At 34.2% G+C, this 14,395-nt stretch overlaps 1 protein-coding gene across 1 annotated transcript; it reads left to right on the top strand.

Annotated features, from left to right (window-relative positions):
- Positions 1-5,365: 5,365 nt before the first annotated feature.
- LOC137037661 (major histocompatibility complex class I-related gene protein-like) lies at positions 5,366-10,169 on the top strand. Its single transcript, XM_067411847.1, has 7 exons — positions 5,366-5,405; positions 6,841-7,110; positions 7,832-8,110; positions 8,552-8,833; positions 9,560-9,590; positions 9,721-9,774; positions 9,855-10,169. The coding sequence occupies exons 1-6, from the start codon at positions 5,366-5,368 to the stop codon at positions 9,767-9,769; spliced, it is 951 nt and encodes a 316-aa protein (XP_067267948.1). The 3' UTR covers positions 9,770-9,774; positions 9,855-10,169.
- The last annotated feature ends 4,226 nt before the right edge of the window (positions 10,170-14,395 follow it).

Below are 14,395 nucleotides of genomic sequence, written 5' to 3'. Positions count from 1 at the left end.
TAAAATGAGAACTGTGTGTTAAATAAAGGTCCGGCGGGTTTTCCCCCAAAACATCAGTGCAGCTTGCAGTCATTTACTTTCAGTTTTAAAGCGCATGCGCATTAACTGCTGTTTATTTTACAGCGCATGCGCATTAATTGCTGTTTATTTTGCGCCAAAATATAATGCCATATAATGTATTTAACACACATTATTACTGTAACATCATGCAAAAGTCGTTTGATCTTTTAGATTATACGCTAAAATAACTAATTTCTCTAAAACACGTGAATTTTAGCCTTTCTAGTTGCCATTGGTCTCCAATAGGTGGAGCTCTAAACCCACAATATTATTCCAAACGCGCCATACGGCGAATAAATAAGAGATGTTTGCCATGATATCACGTGCTTTCTCGGAACAGAGTGCAGCTCAGGACACAGAGAAATACCATCTCTTATTGTAACATCATCCAAACCTGCCAGTGCAGTTTTGTGCATTGTATTTGTTTATGTCACTGAAAAAAAGGTGGTGTGAAGTTTGTAGGCTATAGCTAAACTCAGGTTTAGCCTAAACTTGATCAAAACAAAAGTGGACAGATTAGTACAGGTTAGACAGAGTGCAGATTAGTTATGGTTTCACATCTGAGAATTTTTACGTGACGTGTCTCTTAGTAAACACGTTGTGACATTGAATAACAAACCAGTCATGTATAAATTAGAAGTTTTGAGTTCTATTACTTTAAATATATACAGTGTATAATGCTTTTATTTTCATAAATGCAGCACTTCATCCATAGTTATAAGTGCCTAATTAACTTAAATATTTTGTAGATAAACCAAATTTGTATCCTCCTTGATTATTGTTATGTCTGTGGCATAAATACATTGGTTCTGTTGTTGTTCCTGCTGTGTCCTTTTCCTCTCTTAGGATTGGTTCTGGATGTAAGTGGTTGGACCGAAGAAGAAATTTGGACTATAAATTCCCTGGGAATTCCTCTGGAAAGAGCTCTCTGTCTCTTTGATTGTGTTAGTTGGTGGAAATGTAGTACGACAGATTGTGATTTCTGTGATCTCTGCCTGAACCGAGTGCTGTTAGCCACTTTTGATACAGTGTGACCCTTATGCCTTGAGCATTAATGTCCTATTGGTCCTGTCTGTAACTTCTTTATTTTTTTGGCATTGGCTTATAAGTGCCTTGGGTTTTGTTTTGTTGAAGGCCAAACATCCATCACTTTTTCTCCTGGTTATTGGTTAGATAAGGAGATAGGGTCACTTATTGAGCGAATGTGTTGTTTCTTTTATTTTGATTAGTAGGGAAGGCAGTTCTTTTGTGAGAAAGTTAGTTTCTGTTTCTTTATTGTTTTGGCATTAGCTCACCCCTGAAGATTTTGCTTTCAAATTGTTTTCTTTTTTTCAGGAAATGTTTTACACACAATAATAATAATGCCTTAAAAATTAACAAGAGAACAAGAAAATAAAATAAAAAATGAGAAATTAAGAAGTATTGTTGTGTCATTTGTTACACCCTGACTAGGCCAGGGATCATAAAAATGATGAACTTAAACTGTAACTGACCCAAGAGCTGTATCATTACAAATATATGCATGTAAAGTTCAGTCACAAGTATGAGATTGTTTGTATTTTACAGGAAAGCTGTGAACGAGAGAATGGTGAAAATTTTGTGCAGTAACTTTATAATTCTAGTTCTTCTAAGCCACGTTATTGTCATAGTTTTATGCTCTATAGGCCAACTTCACAGCATTAAATAATACATGTATGAAAGCCCTACTAATTAATTAGGAGTCAGAGCAATGAACCAGCATACTGAATCAAAACCCAAAGCAACTTTTTAAATGTATATTTTAAATCTATTTTTACTCACAGCATGGGTCGGTTGTATCAGAAGAACAAAGGTGAGGGCAGGGTATGACAGGACATCCTGAGTATTAAAATTTATTAAATTCACTTTTCAAAATTCAGGACCATACAAAGTGTTAAATAACTAGCTTAAAGTTGCAATGTGTAAATTTTAGAAGGATCTATTGACAGAAATACAATATAATATACAGAACTCTGTTTTCAGTGGTGTATAAAGACCTTACATAATGAACCGTTATGTTTTTATTACCTTAGAATGATCCATTTCTATCTACATACACCACGGGTCCCTTTACATGTTTAGTCATGATTTTGCGCCAGCATGTTTCTAGAGTAGCCCTAAACGGACAAACTGCTCTACAGAGCGTGTTTGCTTGACTAGCTACTCTCTGCTGTCTCAGACGACAACATATTTGTCCTGTGTTGGCCACCGAGCTTCTCTATACTGCAATTCGCAACCTCACTAGATGCTGCTAAAATTTACACATTGCACCTTTAAGTCTAAAATGTTGTTTGGGGAAGGTGTTAAATTTGTTGATGGAAAAAGTTTAGAGGACTGTGAGGTTATATATTTTTAATCTTTGTTTTTCCAAATTTGCATTAAAAAGAAATAAAATGTCTTAAATTGAATTCGTTTAAAAATAAAGAAACCATATGTAAATTTGTCACTTTACTGATTTTAATGTTTTACACATTTGTGTGCTTTCCTGATTTTAGTTTTTGCTAATGTTGCCATTGGCCATAATTTTTTTTAATAGTGGTATCTTTATATTTTTAATTCCTAATGTAATAATGTAAATTCATATAATAAATCAAAACAGAAGTTAACAACTTTTCTCTTTAATGTGGAACTGATAAGTATGACATGATATAAATTCAATGGCTGCTGTGCTGATCTAAGACACAAACAGTCTGTTGTGATGTTTTTGTAATACTGTTTTCTCTCGTAGCCTCTGATGATGGTTCAAACACCTCACTTCGTACAGATGCAAATATAATGTTATTATTATTCAGTAAAACTGTTACGGTGTGCCCTGAAATCTGAATACACACCACAATATAAAGACTTTGCATCCTCATAATGTAAGTCAAACCAGTGCACACACACACATACACATGCACACACACACACACACACACACACACACACACACACACACACACACACACACACACACACCTGTCTTATATGATTCTAAATGATTTACATGTCAGTAAAGCTTTTAATTCACACTTTGTTCTTTTTTGGAGGTCATTACTTATATGAGCTTGCTCATTTTATGATGTAGAAATGTGACAATTTAAGAACTTATTTTGGAAAATGTATATATTTCTCTTTAGTACAAAGAAGAAAACAGGAATACAAGCGACTGATTAGCAATGTAGATTGATTTGTCAGATTTTTAAAGATTGTGGTTATCAGTAGGCTACTGATATTACGCTGTACTTTTAAACCTTTACATCAATATTTGAACACTAGGCTATATTGTCATGTGCTTTAGTTTGTCAGTCTGTTAATTAGTTCTCTTCTCTCAGTTTGCCTGCCTGTTTGTCACCATAGTTAGGCTACAGATCGCTTAATAACATAAGTTTGTTGTTTTTTAATACTATTTTTACTCAATTGAGCTGCACGATTCTGGAAATTGGAAGCATAACAGCTTTTTTTTAAACTGAGATCATGATTCTCCCATGATTCTGAACAGACAACTAAACAAAACAACACGTCATTTACTGCAGGTTCTGAAAAAATGTTAATTGCTGTAGTCTGTTTAAAAATATGGATTCAAATGAATCTTTTAATCAGTTTGAATAAATTATTCACTCATAATAGGCTTGTTCGAAATGCATCAGTGTTGCGCAGACCGATCAGCATATGACATCAAAATACCGTGAGAGCGACTGGAGAGCGTACTTTGATGTCATACATTTATCGGTCTACGCAGCACCGATGCATCTCGAACAACTTCACGTGCTTCAGTACGGGATGAAGCCGTGTTTTTGAACGCATATCTTGAATGAATGATTCAATGACACCATATTTTTTAATAGTCACTTGTCGCCACCTAGTGGCGCAACAATGTAATTGATACAATCTATTTGAAACGTCAAGTTACTTTCAAAATGTGATTTGGACATTCAAAATGCCGTGGACATCAGTGTTTATATCTGAACTATAAACCTTTATTCCAGTACTTATGTGATCATTTGAATTACTGTAACAGAAATAATGATACTGTTGTAAAAACTTTGTGGAGATGTTGCATATAGACTTTCTAAAGGCTAATTGCTCTCTCTGGCTCAGTGCAGCGCCAACACAGATGTGAATGTTCGCTGTGATCATATTCGTCAAAGCTTTAAAGGTGCTACAGAGGATGTTTTGTTTTATACATTTTTGCAATATTACTTCAAACTGTCTTTACTAACTGATAAAAGACTATTTATTAGGTGCACTGAAAGGAATAATATTAATATACATCATCTGTGCACGAGGTAGGGCCTTAAAAACATCAGCCAATCGTTTACGTGATCATCGCGTAAACGATTGGCCCTCTGGCTTGTCAATCGCTGCCATGATGTTCCTTGTGAGAGACGAGCGCGGCTGCGCGCTCCAGTAACTTTCCACACTCCACAGGCGCCGCATGCGATGTTTTTGTCAGGAGACAGGAGTAACAACTGCAGATTATGAGTTACCTGCGGTGAGTCCGATATAATGAATCCACTAACACAAATACATGCCGGTGGTAAACACTCGAGTTTTGGGAGGCGTTCCCTCGAAAGGAGGGGGGGTTGTTCTTACGCATGCGCTCATTTCAAAAACTCAGTCTTTGGTTTCTCAGTCGACGAAAAGATCCTCTTTATCACCTTTAATAGACAAACCACTGTCATTTTTTGGAATGAGATTGCGAGGGTGTTTGATCTTGATGATTAATCGTGCAGCTCTACTATCATGTGTCTCATAACGGAAACGCAGTCTCTGTTCAGGCTACATCAATTTTAGATATAGTTTGCATTAATAATTTCAGATATGTAACGCTGTTTTATCCATATCACTGACAGAAGCATGCACTGGCTGCTGCAACCTGCAGATATTTGGTCAATCACCAAAGTCGATTGCGTAACTACATCCCTCTGTCTATTATATATATATATATATATATATATATATATATATATATATATATATATATATATATATATAACGCTATGTTTGTGTGCTGAATTCGTATCGCTTTCATTGGCTATTGAGTAAATAAAATAAATATATTTTTTTTTCATTTCTTTTCATTTCCTTAAAAAAATCTAGCCAATTTGAACTGGAATGCCGATCCCACCTCGAAATTCCCTCCCCGGACTCCGTCCCCCCGCTTATCCCCCATTTCCAGAGCTTGTTTGGGCGTTAGCGTATATATGTTTCACCAGTTCAAATTCGAAAATTAACACTGACAAATATTTCAAGTAATTTCTCTAAAACGATTTTAATCTGAACTGTCTCTCAGGATTAGGCAAGGATGCGGGTCGTAGCGATTGTGCTTCTTGGAGTTCATCTAGCCCAGTGAATCTCAACCTTTTTTGAGTAATGGACCCCCGTCATATTTGAAACCATCCTCAAGGACCCCAGAATAAAACTGGCTCATTGGTATCATTAATGTCTTTGAAATAAATATTATTACTTGCATTTGGTCGTCACAAAGACATTAATGATTATTATAGTAAAATTTACTACTACATTAGTTGACTTTTCCTATATTTAGTCATATTATATATTATCTTCTTTTATGGGAACATGTCAAAATATACAAAAAATCATATTCAGATATTTTATAAGGACCCCCTAGCATTATGTCAAGGACCACTAGGGGTCCATGGACCCCTGGTTGAGAAACACTGATCTAGCCTATGCTGCTGAGTAGGCATAGGTTATTTTAATTTTACAGTATAGTGCCAGAGTAAGATTTCTCTTAAAAATAGTGCCACTGTGTGATATGTCAGTTATTATATTATCTTGAAAGAGACCTAAAAGAAAAATGCGTATCAGTATTATGCGTTTGTAGTCTCGTGGAATATGCATATGATACGTACTTTATGGCGTGTAATACGCACGAGCGAAAAATGCGTATCATATGCACAAGAAAATGCGTATCATATGCACGCCAAAGCTCATTTTAGCGTATATATTCCACGATATTACAAACGCGTTCTATTGATACGCATTCTCAAGTGAACGGGTTGGTTTCAGATAAAGATCAGTTTCATTTCTAACCCGAGAAACGCTTTTTTGCCCAGAGACTGATGATGACCAACTTGCTAAACCCACAATATGCTATTGATTGTTTTGTTCAAATAATAAATCTTAAAATAGCCTATAACAGCAGAATAAATAATAGTTATTTATTTATTTATTTATTTTTAATTAGATCCACGGTTCTTGGGGGAAAAAATAACTTGGAGAATTTGACTGCAGTCTTTATGGCCACTAGATGGCAGTAGAAGAGCACGAACAACCTTATTCTTGCCTCCGAAATAATAATTTATAAAAATATATAATATATCTTTCTGTAAAATAGTGTGATCAATAACAAGTGAAAAGAGTGTACTGCAAAGTATTTTTCTTGTTTTCATTACAATATTGCACAGTCTTCAAAAATACATTCAATAGGCTAAATGTCGTTCTTACATTTGTCTTTGTGAATGTGAGATCTAATGCACACACCTGTCTAACAAATGTTCATTTACTGGGTCTAAATATGTTATTTGTTGTAAGCACTCAGAGCTCATATGAACTAAAACCAAATTCCCTGTGTATATTCTAATAAAGATTGGATAATAAAGTTGTTTCTGACTAAATGGTTCTAATTCAAATATAGTAGGCCTACATCTTGAAAATGTTATTCCAATAACTGGCAAAATCCCATTAAATATACATTTAGCATGTAACAATGTTTAATTTAAGAAGATGACTAAAATGTTTCTCTCTGTTTGTGTTTCTGTCCAGGAACACACTCTCTGAAATACTTCTACACTGGTGTGTCTAGAGGCATTGACTTCCCAGAGTTCACTGCGGTTGGTCTGGTCGATGATGGGCAGTTTATGTACTTCGACAGCAACACAATGAAAGCTGTGCCAAAGACAGAGTGGATCAGACGGAATGAGGGAGAGGATTACTGGGACACAGAGAAACAGAAACTGATTGGCAGCCATCAGGTCTTCAAAAACAACATCCAGATTGCAATGGAAAGGTTTAACCAGTCAAAGGGTAAGTTGGTAACAAACCCACTTACACACACAAATGATCTAGAGATTTCTGTAGTATTATGTGTGTGTGAATGAATAGTGCATCACATATACAGTATAGTATATGTAGTATGCAAAACACAGACTAATTTCTCTGTTACGAGACAACTGGAATGACTGATTTAGTCAGATTTACTCACCATCTGATTATCAGGTGTGCCCAACAAAGAAATATTAATGTACTATTAAAATATATATATTTTTTTTACAATATATAAGTTTGAGTCTTATGCATTGAATGAATAGGGCAGTCTCAGCTTTTTAATGATATAATGATGTTCTCCAAACTGTCGTCGAGTTATAATCATTTAAATGGTGGCTGTCAACTTTTTTTTGTTGAGAAAATGGCCTCAAAGATTTCAAATGAATTTCAGTAATTTCTGGCAAAATTAGAGATTTTTTCAAACTACAAACACTAAATTAAGACCAATAAAAAAATATATTTATAATTTTAGAAATACGCACTTCCCTAACTGATAATTTTGTACAGATGATTTCACCAATCTTCCAAATTACCTTAACCAGCAGGTCCAGAAACTAAACCAGCTCGCACTAACCTATATTTTACATTATCCAAACATTCTTCCAAAATATGTTGTGACTTTCTGACTGACTGATGATTTTATTCTGACTTTATGAACTGAGTTTTCATATAATATACATTCATTGTCTCTTTTCCTCAGGTGTGCACACAGTTCAGGTAATGTACGGCTGTGAATGGGACGATCAGACTGGAGAAACAAATGGGTTCCGCCAGTACGGTTATGATGGAGAGGACTTTCTGTCTCTGGAATTGAGGGAGATGAGATGGATTACACCAGTTCAGCAAGGATTCATCACTGTACTGAAATGGAACCATGACAGAGCTGAACTTGAGGGCAGAAAACATTACCTCAACACTGTGTGCATTGAGTGGCTGAAGAAGTATGTGGAGTATGGAAAGAGCAGCCTGAAGAAAATGGGTACATCAGTTCTTACAACAGTGAACATGTGTTCCTAAACAATCTTGTTCACTAGAAGAAGAAAAAAAAATATTTTTATACATTTTGTCTCTTGATGTTTAGATAATTTAAGCATTACAGATAATGTGGTCTTTGTGGAAATTAATAAAAAAAATGTTCTTTAAACCAAGGATTGAATGGGAGGAACTTATTGCAAGGATATAGACCTTTTCCAGGCCATGTCCTGCTGTACTTCTATTATTTGTAATATATTGTATATTCCTATAATTTATTAATTCAAAGGTATGCTGGGTATAGAGCTTGAGTGCAGTCTTGTGCTCTTGTGATTGAGCCCCTCCATTGAAAAAACAAATCAGTTTACCTTTTTCTTACTGATATATTATAGGAAAATATGAATTCTCGTTTGGAACTGTAGCAACTCTCTCTCTCTCTCTCTCTCAGTCTCTCCTCAGGTGTCTCTGTTGCAGAAGTCTTCCTCTTCTCCAGTGACGTGTCATGCTACAGGTTTTTACCCCAGTGGAGTAACAATCTCCTGGATGAAAAATGGACGAGAACATTATGAGGATGTGGATCTTGGTGAACTTCTTCCCAATGAGGACGGAACCTTCCAGAAGAGCAGCACCATCAGAGTCACACCTGATGAGTGGAAGAACAACAAGTTCAGCTGTGTGGTGGAACATCAGGGCAAGACTGTGACAGAGGAAGAGATCAGGAAGAACAATGGTAAGAGTGATAATATGTGCAGACCATAGAACTATTTATATTCATGTTTTATGTTAATGTTTAATATTTAAAATAAAATAACTAATAAAACAAGATAACTATTGCTAAATGCCAGTGGACCCTGAATCTGCCGATAAAGATGAACTGAAACAAATACCATTTAAAACATATAAACCACATAAGTTTATATCCTTTCATTTTGGGGTGATAGTGTGTAATTAAGTATTTTTTACATTGTTACTGTACATTTTTTGAGTATCTGAACTCTAATTTTACTTTTGGGAAACTTCTATTTTCCTACATTTAAAAGCATTACTTATTACTCCAAATAAATGATTCTTTCATTATTATTTTTTTTGTAGCCAATTCTTTTCAAATGAACCTGTTCGCTACACTGTAAAAAATTATTTTCATAATTTGTTATCACAGCATTTTTTCTTTTGTCAAATCAACTTGGATAATTAATGTGGTTCAGATAACATAAGATTTTGAGTTTCTGTTGATTAAATCAGTCGCCTTCATTGTATTAATTCAATTTTTATTTTAATGAACTCAATTTTAAGGCAACCAGGTAACTTACTTTTTAAGTTAAACCAACAATTCTTTTTTACAGTGTATGAGCGATTAAAGTAATAATTCTATACATAAAGCAACACTGCTCTAATCATTCTTGTATAAGCAGAGGTGTTGCATTTTTTGTTACATGTTTGTCATTTTCTTTTCCAGCCTCTGATGTCTCATCTAGTCAAAGAAGCATGTGAGTGAACCACAACGATATATGTTTCTGTCATTTTAAAGACACAAGATGAAAATACTGAACTTGAAAAATAATGCTTAGCATCATTCAATAGTATAAACAGATTTGAATTGTTAATTTTTTGTTGTAGCTTCTGGCAGTGGATCTGGCACCTCAAGTTAGACATCACAGTGGGCTAATATATGTAAGTGTGTTGTTATTATTCAGTACAACTGTCTTATGTGAAGTGAACCAAATGTAATGCTGTTGTTCCTGTAATTTTAGTTCAAAACGTGACTGAGAGAACTGATCCTGACAAATAATGTCCAACATTCTGCCAAAGATTTCTCAGAGAGACGAACACAAAAACATTCTCTTCTTCTTCTCTCTATATATAGAGGAGGAAACAATCGAAATATAGAAGATGCTTCCTAATTTGACTATTAGCAAAACTAGTTGGTTGTAAGGGTCCTTTGTTAGTTACTGAATGACCCATGTGTTTAGATTTGTGTACAAGTACTGGTAAAGCATTTTATAAAATGTATATTCAAGTTTTTAATAAAATTTTTTTGAGTAATACTGTGGTATGCGGTATTGAATGTGGAAGGGTGTGTGAAACCTGAGTGGAGGTCTCTATATAAGCCACCGTTAAAAAAAGGACAGGATATACAGTGGCAACTTCTTCATTGTACAATTGCAGTAAATGCTGTCATTTGTTTTAAATGCTGATGTCAGCGTCGAATGTCCTTTTTGCCTAAAAAGAGAAATGAGAAGAGAAAAAAGAAAAAAGAGTTTTTTATGCTTTTATGGAGTGTGATTAGACTGAAGCCTATATTTTTGGTTTTGCAAAAATTGTTCAATTGCTTTAACAAAGTGTTTCCTATGATGACCTTTATTTATGGTTTTACATTTGTTAAAAAGAAGAGTTGAATTTGTCAGTTGTTGAATTTTATTTTAGGACAGGCCAAATTAGCCATCAATGTGAGCAGGGAAAATGAGATTGAAAGGTTGTTGGAGTAAGATGACATTGTGTTAATGTTTTAAATATGGTAAAAGCAAGAGTATTCATTGATTTTGATTTTTATAAGTCAATGAAAGATCTGTTAACATTTGAGATGAAGTGGTTTGTAAATGGAGTGTTGTGCTTTGTTGTTGATGAAGAGATATTTTTTACTCATTTGTTGTAACTTTTTTTCTTCTTTTGATGATTTCTTTGGCACTTATGTAATAATTGGATAGGTTTTTTTTAGAAAAAAAAATGTATTAATGATGTATGATTTATTATAATAAAATTATTTTTTTTTAAATTCTCAAGTTCAAGTTGCTTTCTTGGCATGACATTTGGAAAACATTTTAACTGTATTTAAATACAGAATAGAATTACATCACCAAAATAATAATAGGAAATAAAAGAAAGAAAAAACAAACAAAACAAACAGAAGAGGAACAGTAGATAATACAAAACAAAAATCACTAGATAATATCTCCATCCTAATATTATTTATAAATAATTACAATTATATACAGTAAAGAATATGTAAAATATTACAAACAAATAAAATGGATTAATCATTTCGTAGGTGTGTATGGTATATATTTTGCAGCTAGTTTGGCTGTCATGTCATCCTCTTGTTATAGATGGTGTAGTGCAGCAGAGATGAGGCAGAATAGGAACTTCCACAAGAGACGGGTTTATTAAACGGAACAAACAGCAAACTTACACCATGAGCAAAACATAACAACAACAAGAACGGACAAGGAGTGCAGGGAGTGAGTCCAATAAAAAGGGAGTGCAAACAACAAAGACTATAGGTGCAGGGAATCCAGGGAGAGCAGGAGAGATGATGAGGAAGTGAGATCAGGTGTGGAACAGAGAGGATTATGGGAGTCCGGGACAGGCGTGACTGTACCATCTCTCTGCACAGTGGAGTTTTAGAGTCATTTAGAGTAAAGAATGAACAATTCAGTGCTGCAAATTGTGGAAAAAATATTTCCTTTGCAGTGGTGTTCTTGGGACAGGCAAGAAGAAAGTGTTTCTCATCCTCTATTGATTCAAATCACAGTGTCTGCATATTCTCTGTTCTCTTGGTATCCGGCATTTTTTAAGTCTTCTTTTCTCTATTTCTAAGTCATGGTCACAGAGTTGATATTTTGAAGGAATTTGTCTTTATTTTAATGGTTTAACTGATAAGTAATTTGCCAGTTTGGTAATTCTGTTTAAGGCCGAATAACACTTGAGTTTGTTTAGGAGGTCAAATTAGTTTAATTTTTTTTATCATAATTATACTTCAGATGTTTGTCAGTCTCTTTTTAAATGTCAGGGTTGTGGTTGGAGTCAGACTTGGCTTGAGTTTCATTAATTAGTTTAAGCATGAGTATATTTAGAGGATGAGACACTGTGGGGGTTTCATTGGCAAGGAGGGCTTTATATTGAATATTCAGTATTGGATTGGCTGAGGTGATGCCCAAATTTAAAAGCTTTTGTTTGTATTTCAATTTTTAAGGGGTATAATTCAGCCCCACAGAAGTAAGTAAGATTAAAAACAGTGCAAAAACAAATCATTTTTAGACAAATACAGGTTAAAACCATATTAAACAGGCCTAATATTCTATACATAATTAAAGGGATAGTTCACCCAAAAATGAAAATTCTGTCATCATTTACTCACCCTCAAGTTGTTCCAAACCTGTATGAATTTCTTTGTTCTGTATATTTTGAAGAAAGTTTGTAACCAGGCCACTTTGGGGCACCATTGACTTCTATAGTAGGGAAAAAAATACTATAAGAGTCAATGTTGCCCCAGAACTGTTCAGTTTCCCACATTCTTCAAAAAAATCTTCCTTTCTGTTCAACAGAACAAAGAAACTCATACAGGTTTGGAACAACTTGAGGGTGAGTAAATGATGACAGAATTTTCATTTTTGGGTAAACTATCCCTTTAACCTGCACAAACAAACATACAATAGAAGGCTTTTCAATTCACATATCACTAATCTTGCAAACGTTGATCTCACATTTACTTTGATAAGACAAACTGTAGGTGCAAAATCAAATGAAAACATTGACTTCGGATTCCACACAAATTCATTAAATACATATAAGCTGAACACCCTTTATGTAGTAAGATTTAGATTTTAATTGGATACATTAAATAAGAAACATGTAGAAATTTTCCCATACACTCTCAGAAAATAAAGTACACAATTGTACCTTTAGGGGTACAATGGCTTGTCACTGGGGCTGTACCCTCAAGGGTACAGTTTTTGTACCCTTGGCATAGGGTACAAATTTGTACCCTTGTGATTTGTACCTTAAGAGACCAGTTTTGTACCTTTGGTGACAATTTTGTACCTTTATTTAACAGTACAAAAATTGACCCTTCAAAAAGGGGACAAAATTGGCAAAATTTTTCTTTTCTCCCAGTGTGTTTAAGATTTTAATTCAAAATGCCGAATCTGTTGCATGAAAGTACTGTTGTTAAAATAAATAATGAATAAACAACCACTTTCAGTCAGTGATGGGATTAGATTTGATTATTTATGGTGTAAACTCTATCACCAGACTGCTTTTATCTGATGTCTTATTTGTATAAATTTATATGTTTTTGTAAATACAGTTACAAAGTGTTTAACATAATCTTAACATAGAGACCAAGAGCAATTGCACAACTAAAGGAAGCACTGATCACCGTAATGGTAACCAAATATTTATATATATTGAACATATATCAAACCTCTGTCAATTCTCAAAAAGAACTTAACTGTTAATAATAATAATAATTATAATAATATCAAAATCTGTAGAAATACATTAGGGGTCAATCACCTTCAGAGTCAGTCACATGCTCTGTTTAATCTACTTAACATTTGTCTACTTGTTTTAGACTTATCATGCATGCGGTTTTTATTTTAAGTAACACTCTCAGAAAATAAAGTACATAATTGTACCTTTAAGGGTACAATGGCTTGTCACTGGGGCTGTACCCTCAAAGGTACACATTTGTACCCTTATGATTTGTGCCTTAAGAGACCAGTTTTGTACCTTTGGTGACAATTTTGTACTCTCTCAGAATATAAAGTACATAATTGTACCTTGAGGGGTACAATGGCTTCTCACTGGGGCTGTACCCTCAAAGGTACACATTTGTACCCTTATGATTTGTAACTTAAGAGACCAGTTTTGTACCTTTGGTGACAATTTTGTACCTTTAACAAAATTTTTACAAAATTGGCTTTGACAGCGTACAATCGTTGACTATAATGAGATATATATATTTTACACACACACACACACGCTGAATTAAAATCAGAATTTATTAAATCCTTTTCATTTTCACATTTTACAACATTTCATTTTAAACACATTTTTAAACATTCCATATGAGTCCATCTTGCCGGGTGTTAAAAAGTAACACTGAAGCAGTGTTAAAGTTAATGAGATAATTGATTGATGATTGAGTGATGATTGACAATTAGTGGAGACACCTGATGATAATAAGCAGAATCATTGAAGAAACAACAAGAGAAAAAGAGAGAGACACAACATCTACAACTGACTTCCAGCCATTAAACATTATTACACTTATTATTAACCAGTTTGATTTGATTTCTGTCATACATCAACAAAAGCTCTTATTGAGAATGAACAGAGGTTTAGATGTTAATGTTTTAATGAAAGTTTAGTTTGAAGTCACCATGATGGTGAAAAGCATTTCCTTTAGCTGGGCTCTTGACTCTCTTTATTCACATTAATTTATCTCTGGCTGCTCCAATGTTGTGTTTGTAAAGCACATTTGTTATGGTCAGAGAAACTGGTCTGCGTTTCC

Source organism: Chanodichthys erythropterus, chromosome 15 (genome assembly GCF_024489055.1).
Source record: "Chanodichthys erythropterus isolate Z2021 chromosome 15, ASM2448905v1, whole genome shotgun sequence".
Taxonomy (NCBI): Eukaryota; Metazoa; Chordata; class Actinopteri; order Cypriniformes; family Xenocyprididae; genus Chanodichthys; species Chanodichthys erythropterus.
The sequence above is the reverse complement of the archived record's forward strand: the minus strand, read 5'-3'. Positions and strand labels throughout refer to the sequence as shown.

Coding starts and splice junctions, on each gene's coding strand:
- LOC137037661 (XM_067411847.1), top strand. CDS start 5,366: ATGCGGGTCGTAGCGATTGTGCTTCTTGGAGTTCATCTAG. Junction 8,834..9,559: donor AGAGATCAGGAAGAACAATG/GTAAGAGTGATA, acceptor TTTCTTTTCCAG/CCTCTGATGTCTCATCTAGT. Junction 9,591..9,720: donor TCATCTAGTCAAAGAAGCAT/GTGAGTGAACCA, acceptor TTTTTGTTGTAG/CTTCTGGCAGTGGATCTGGC.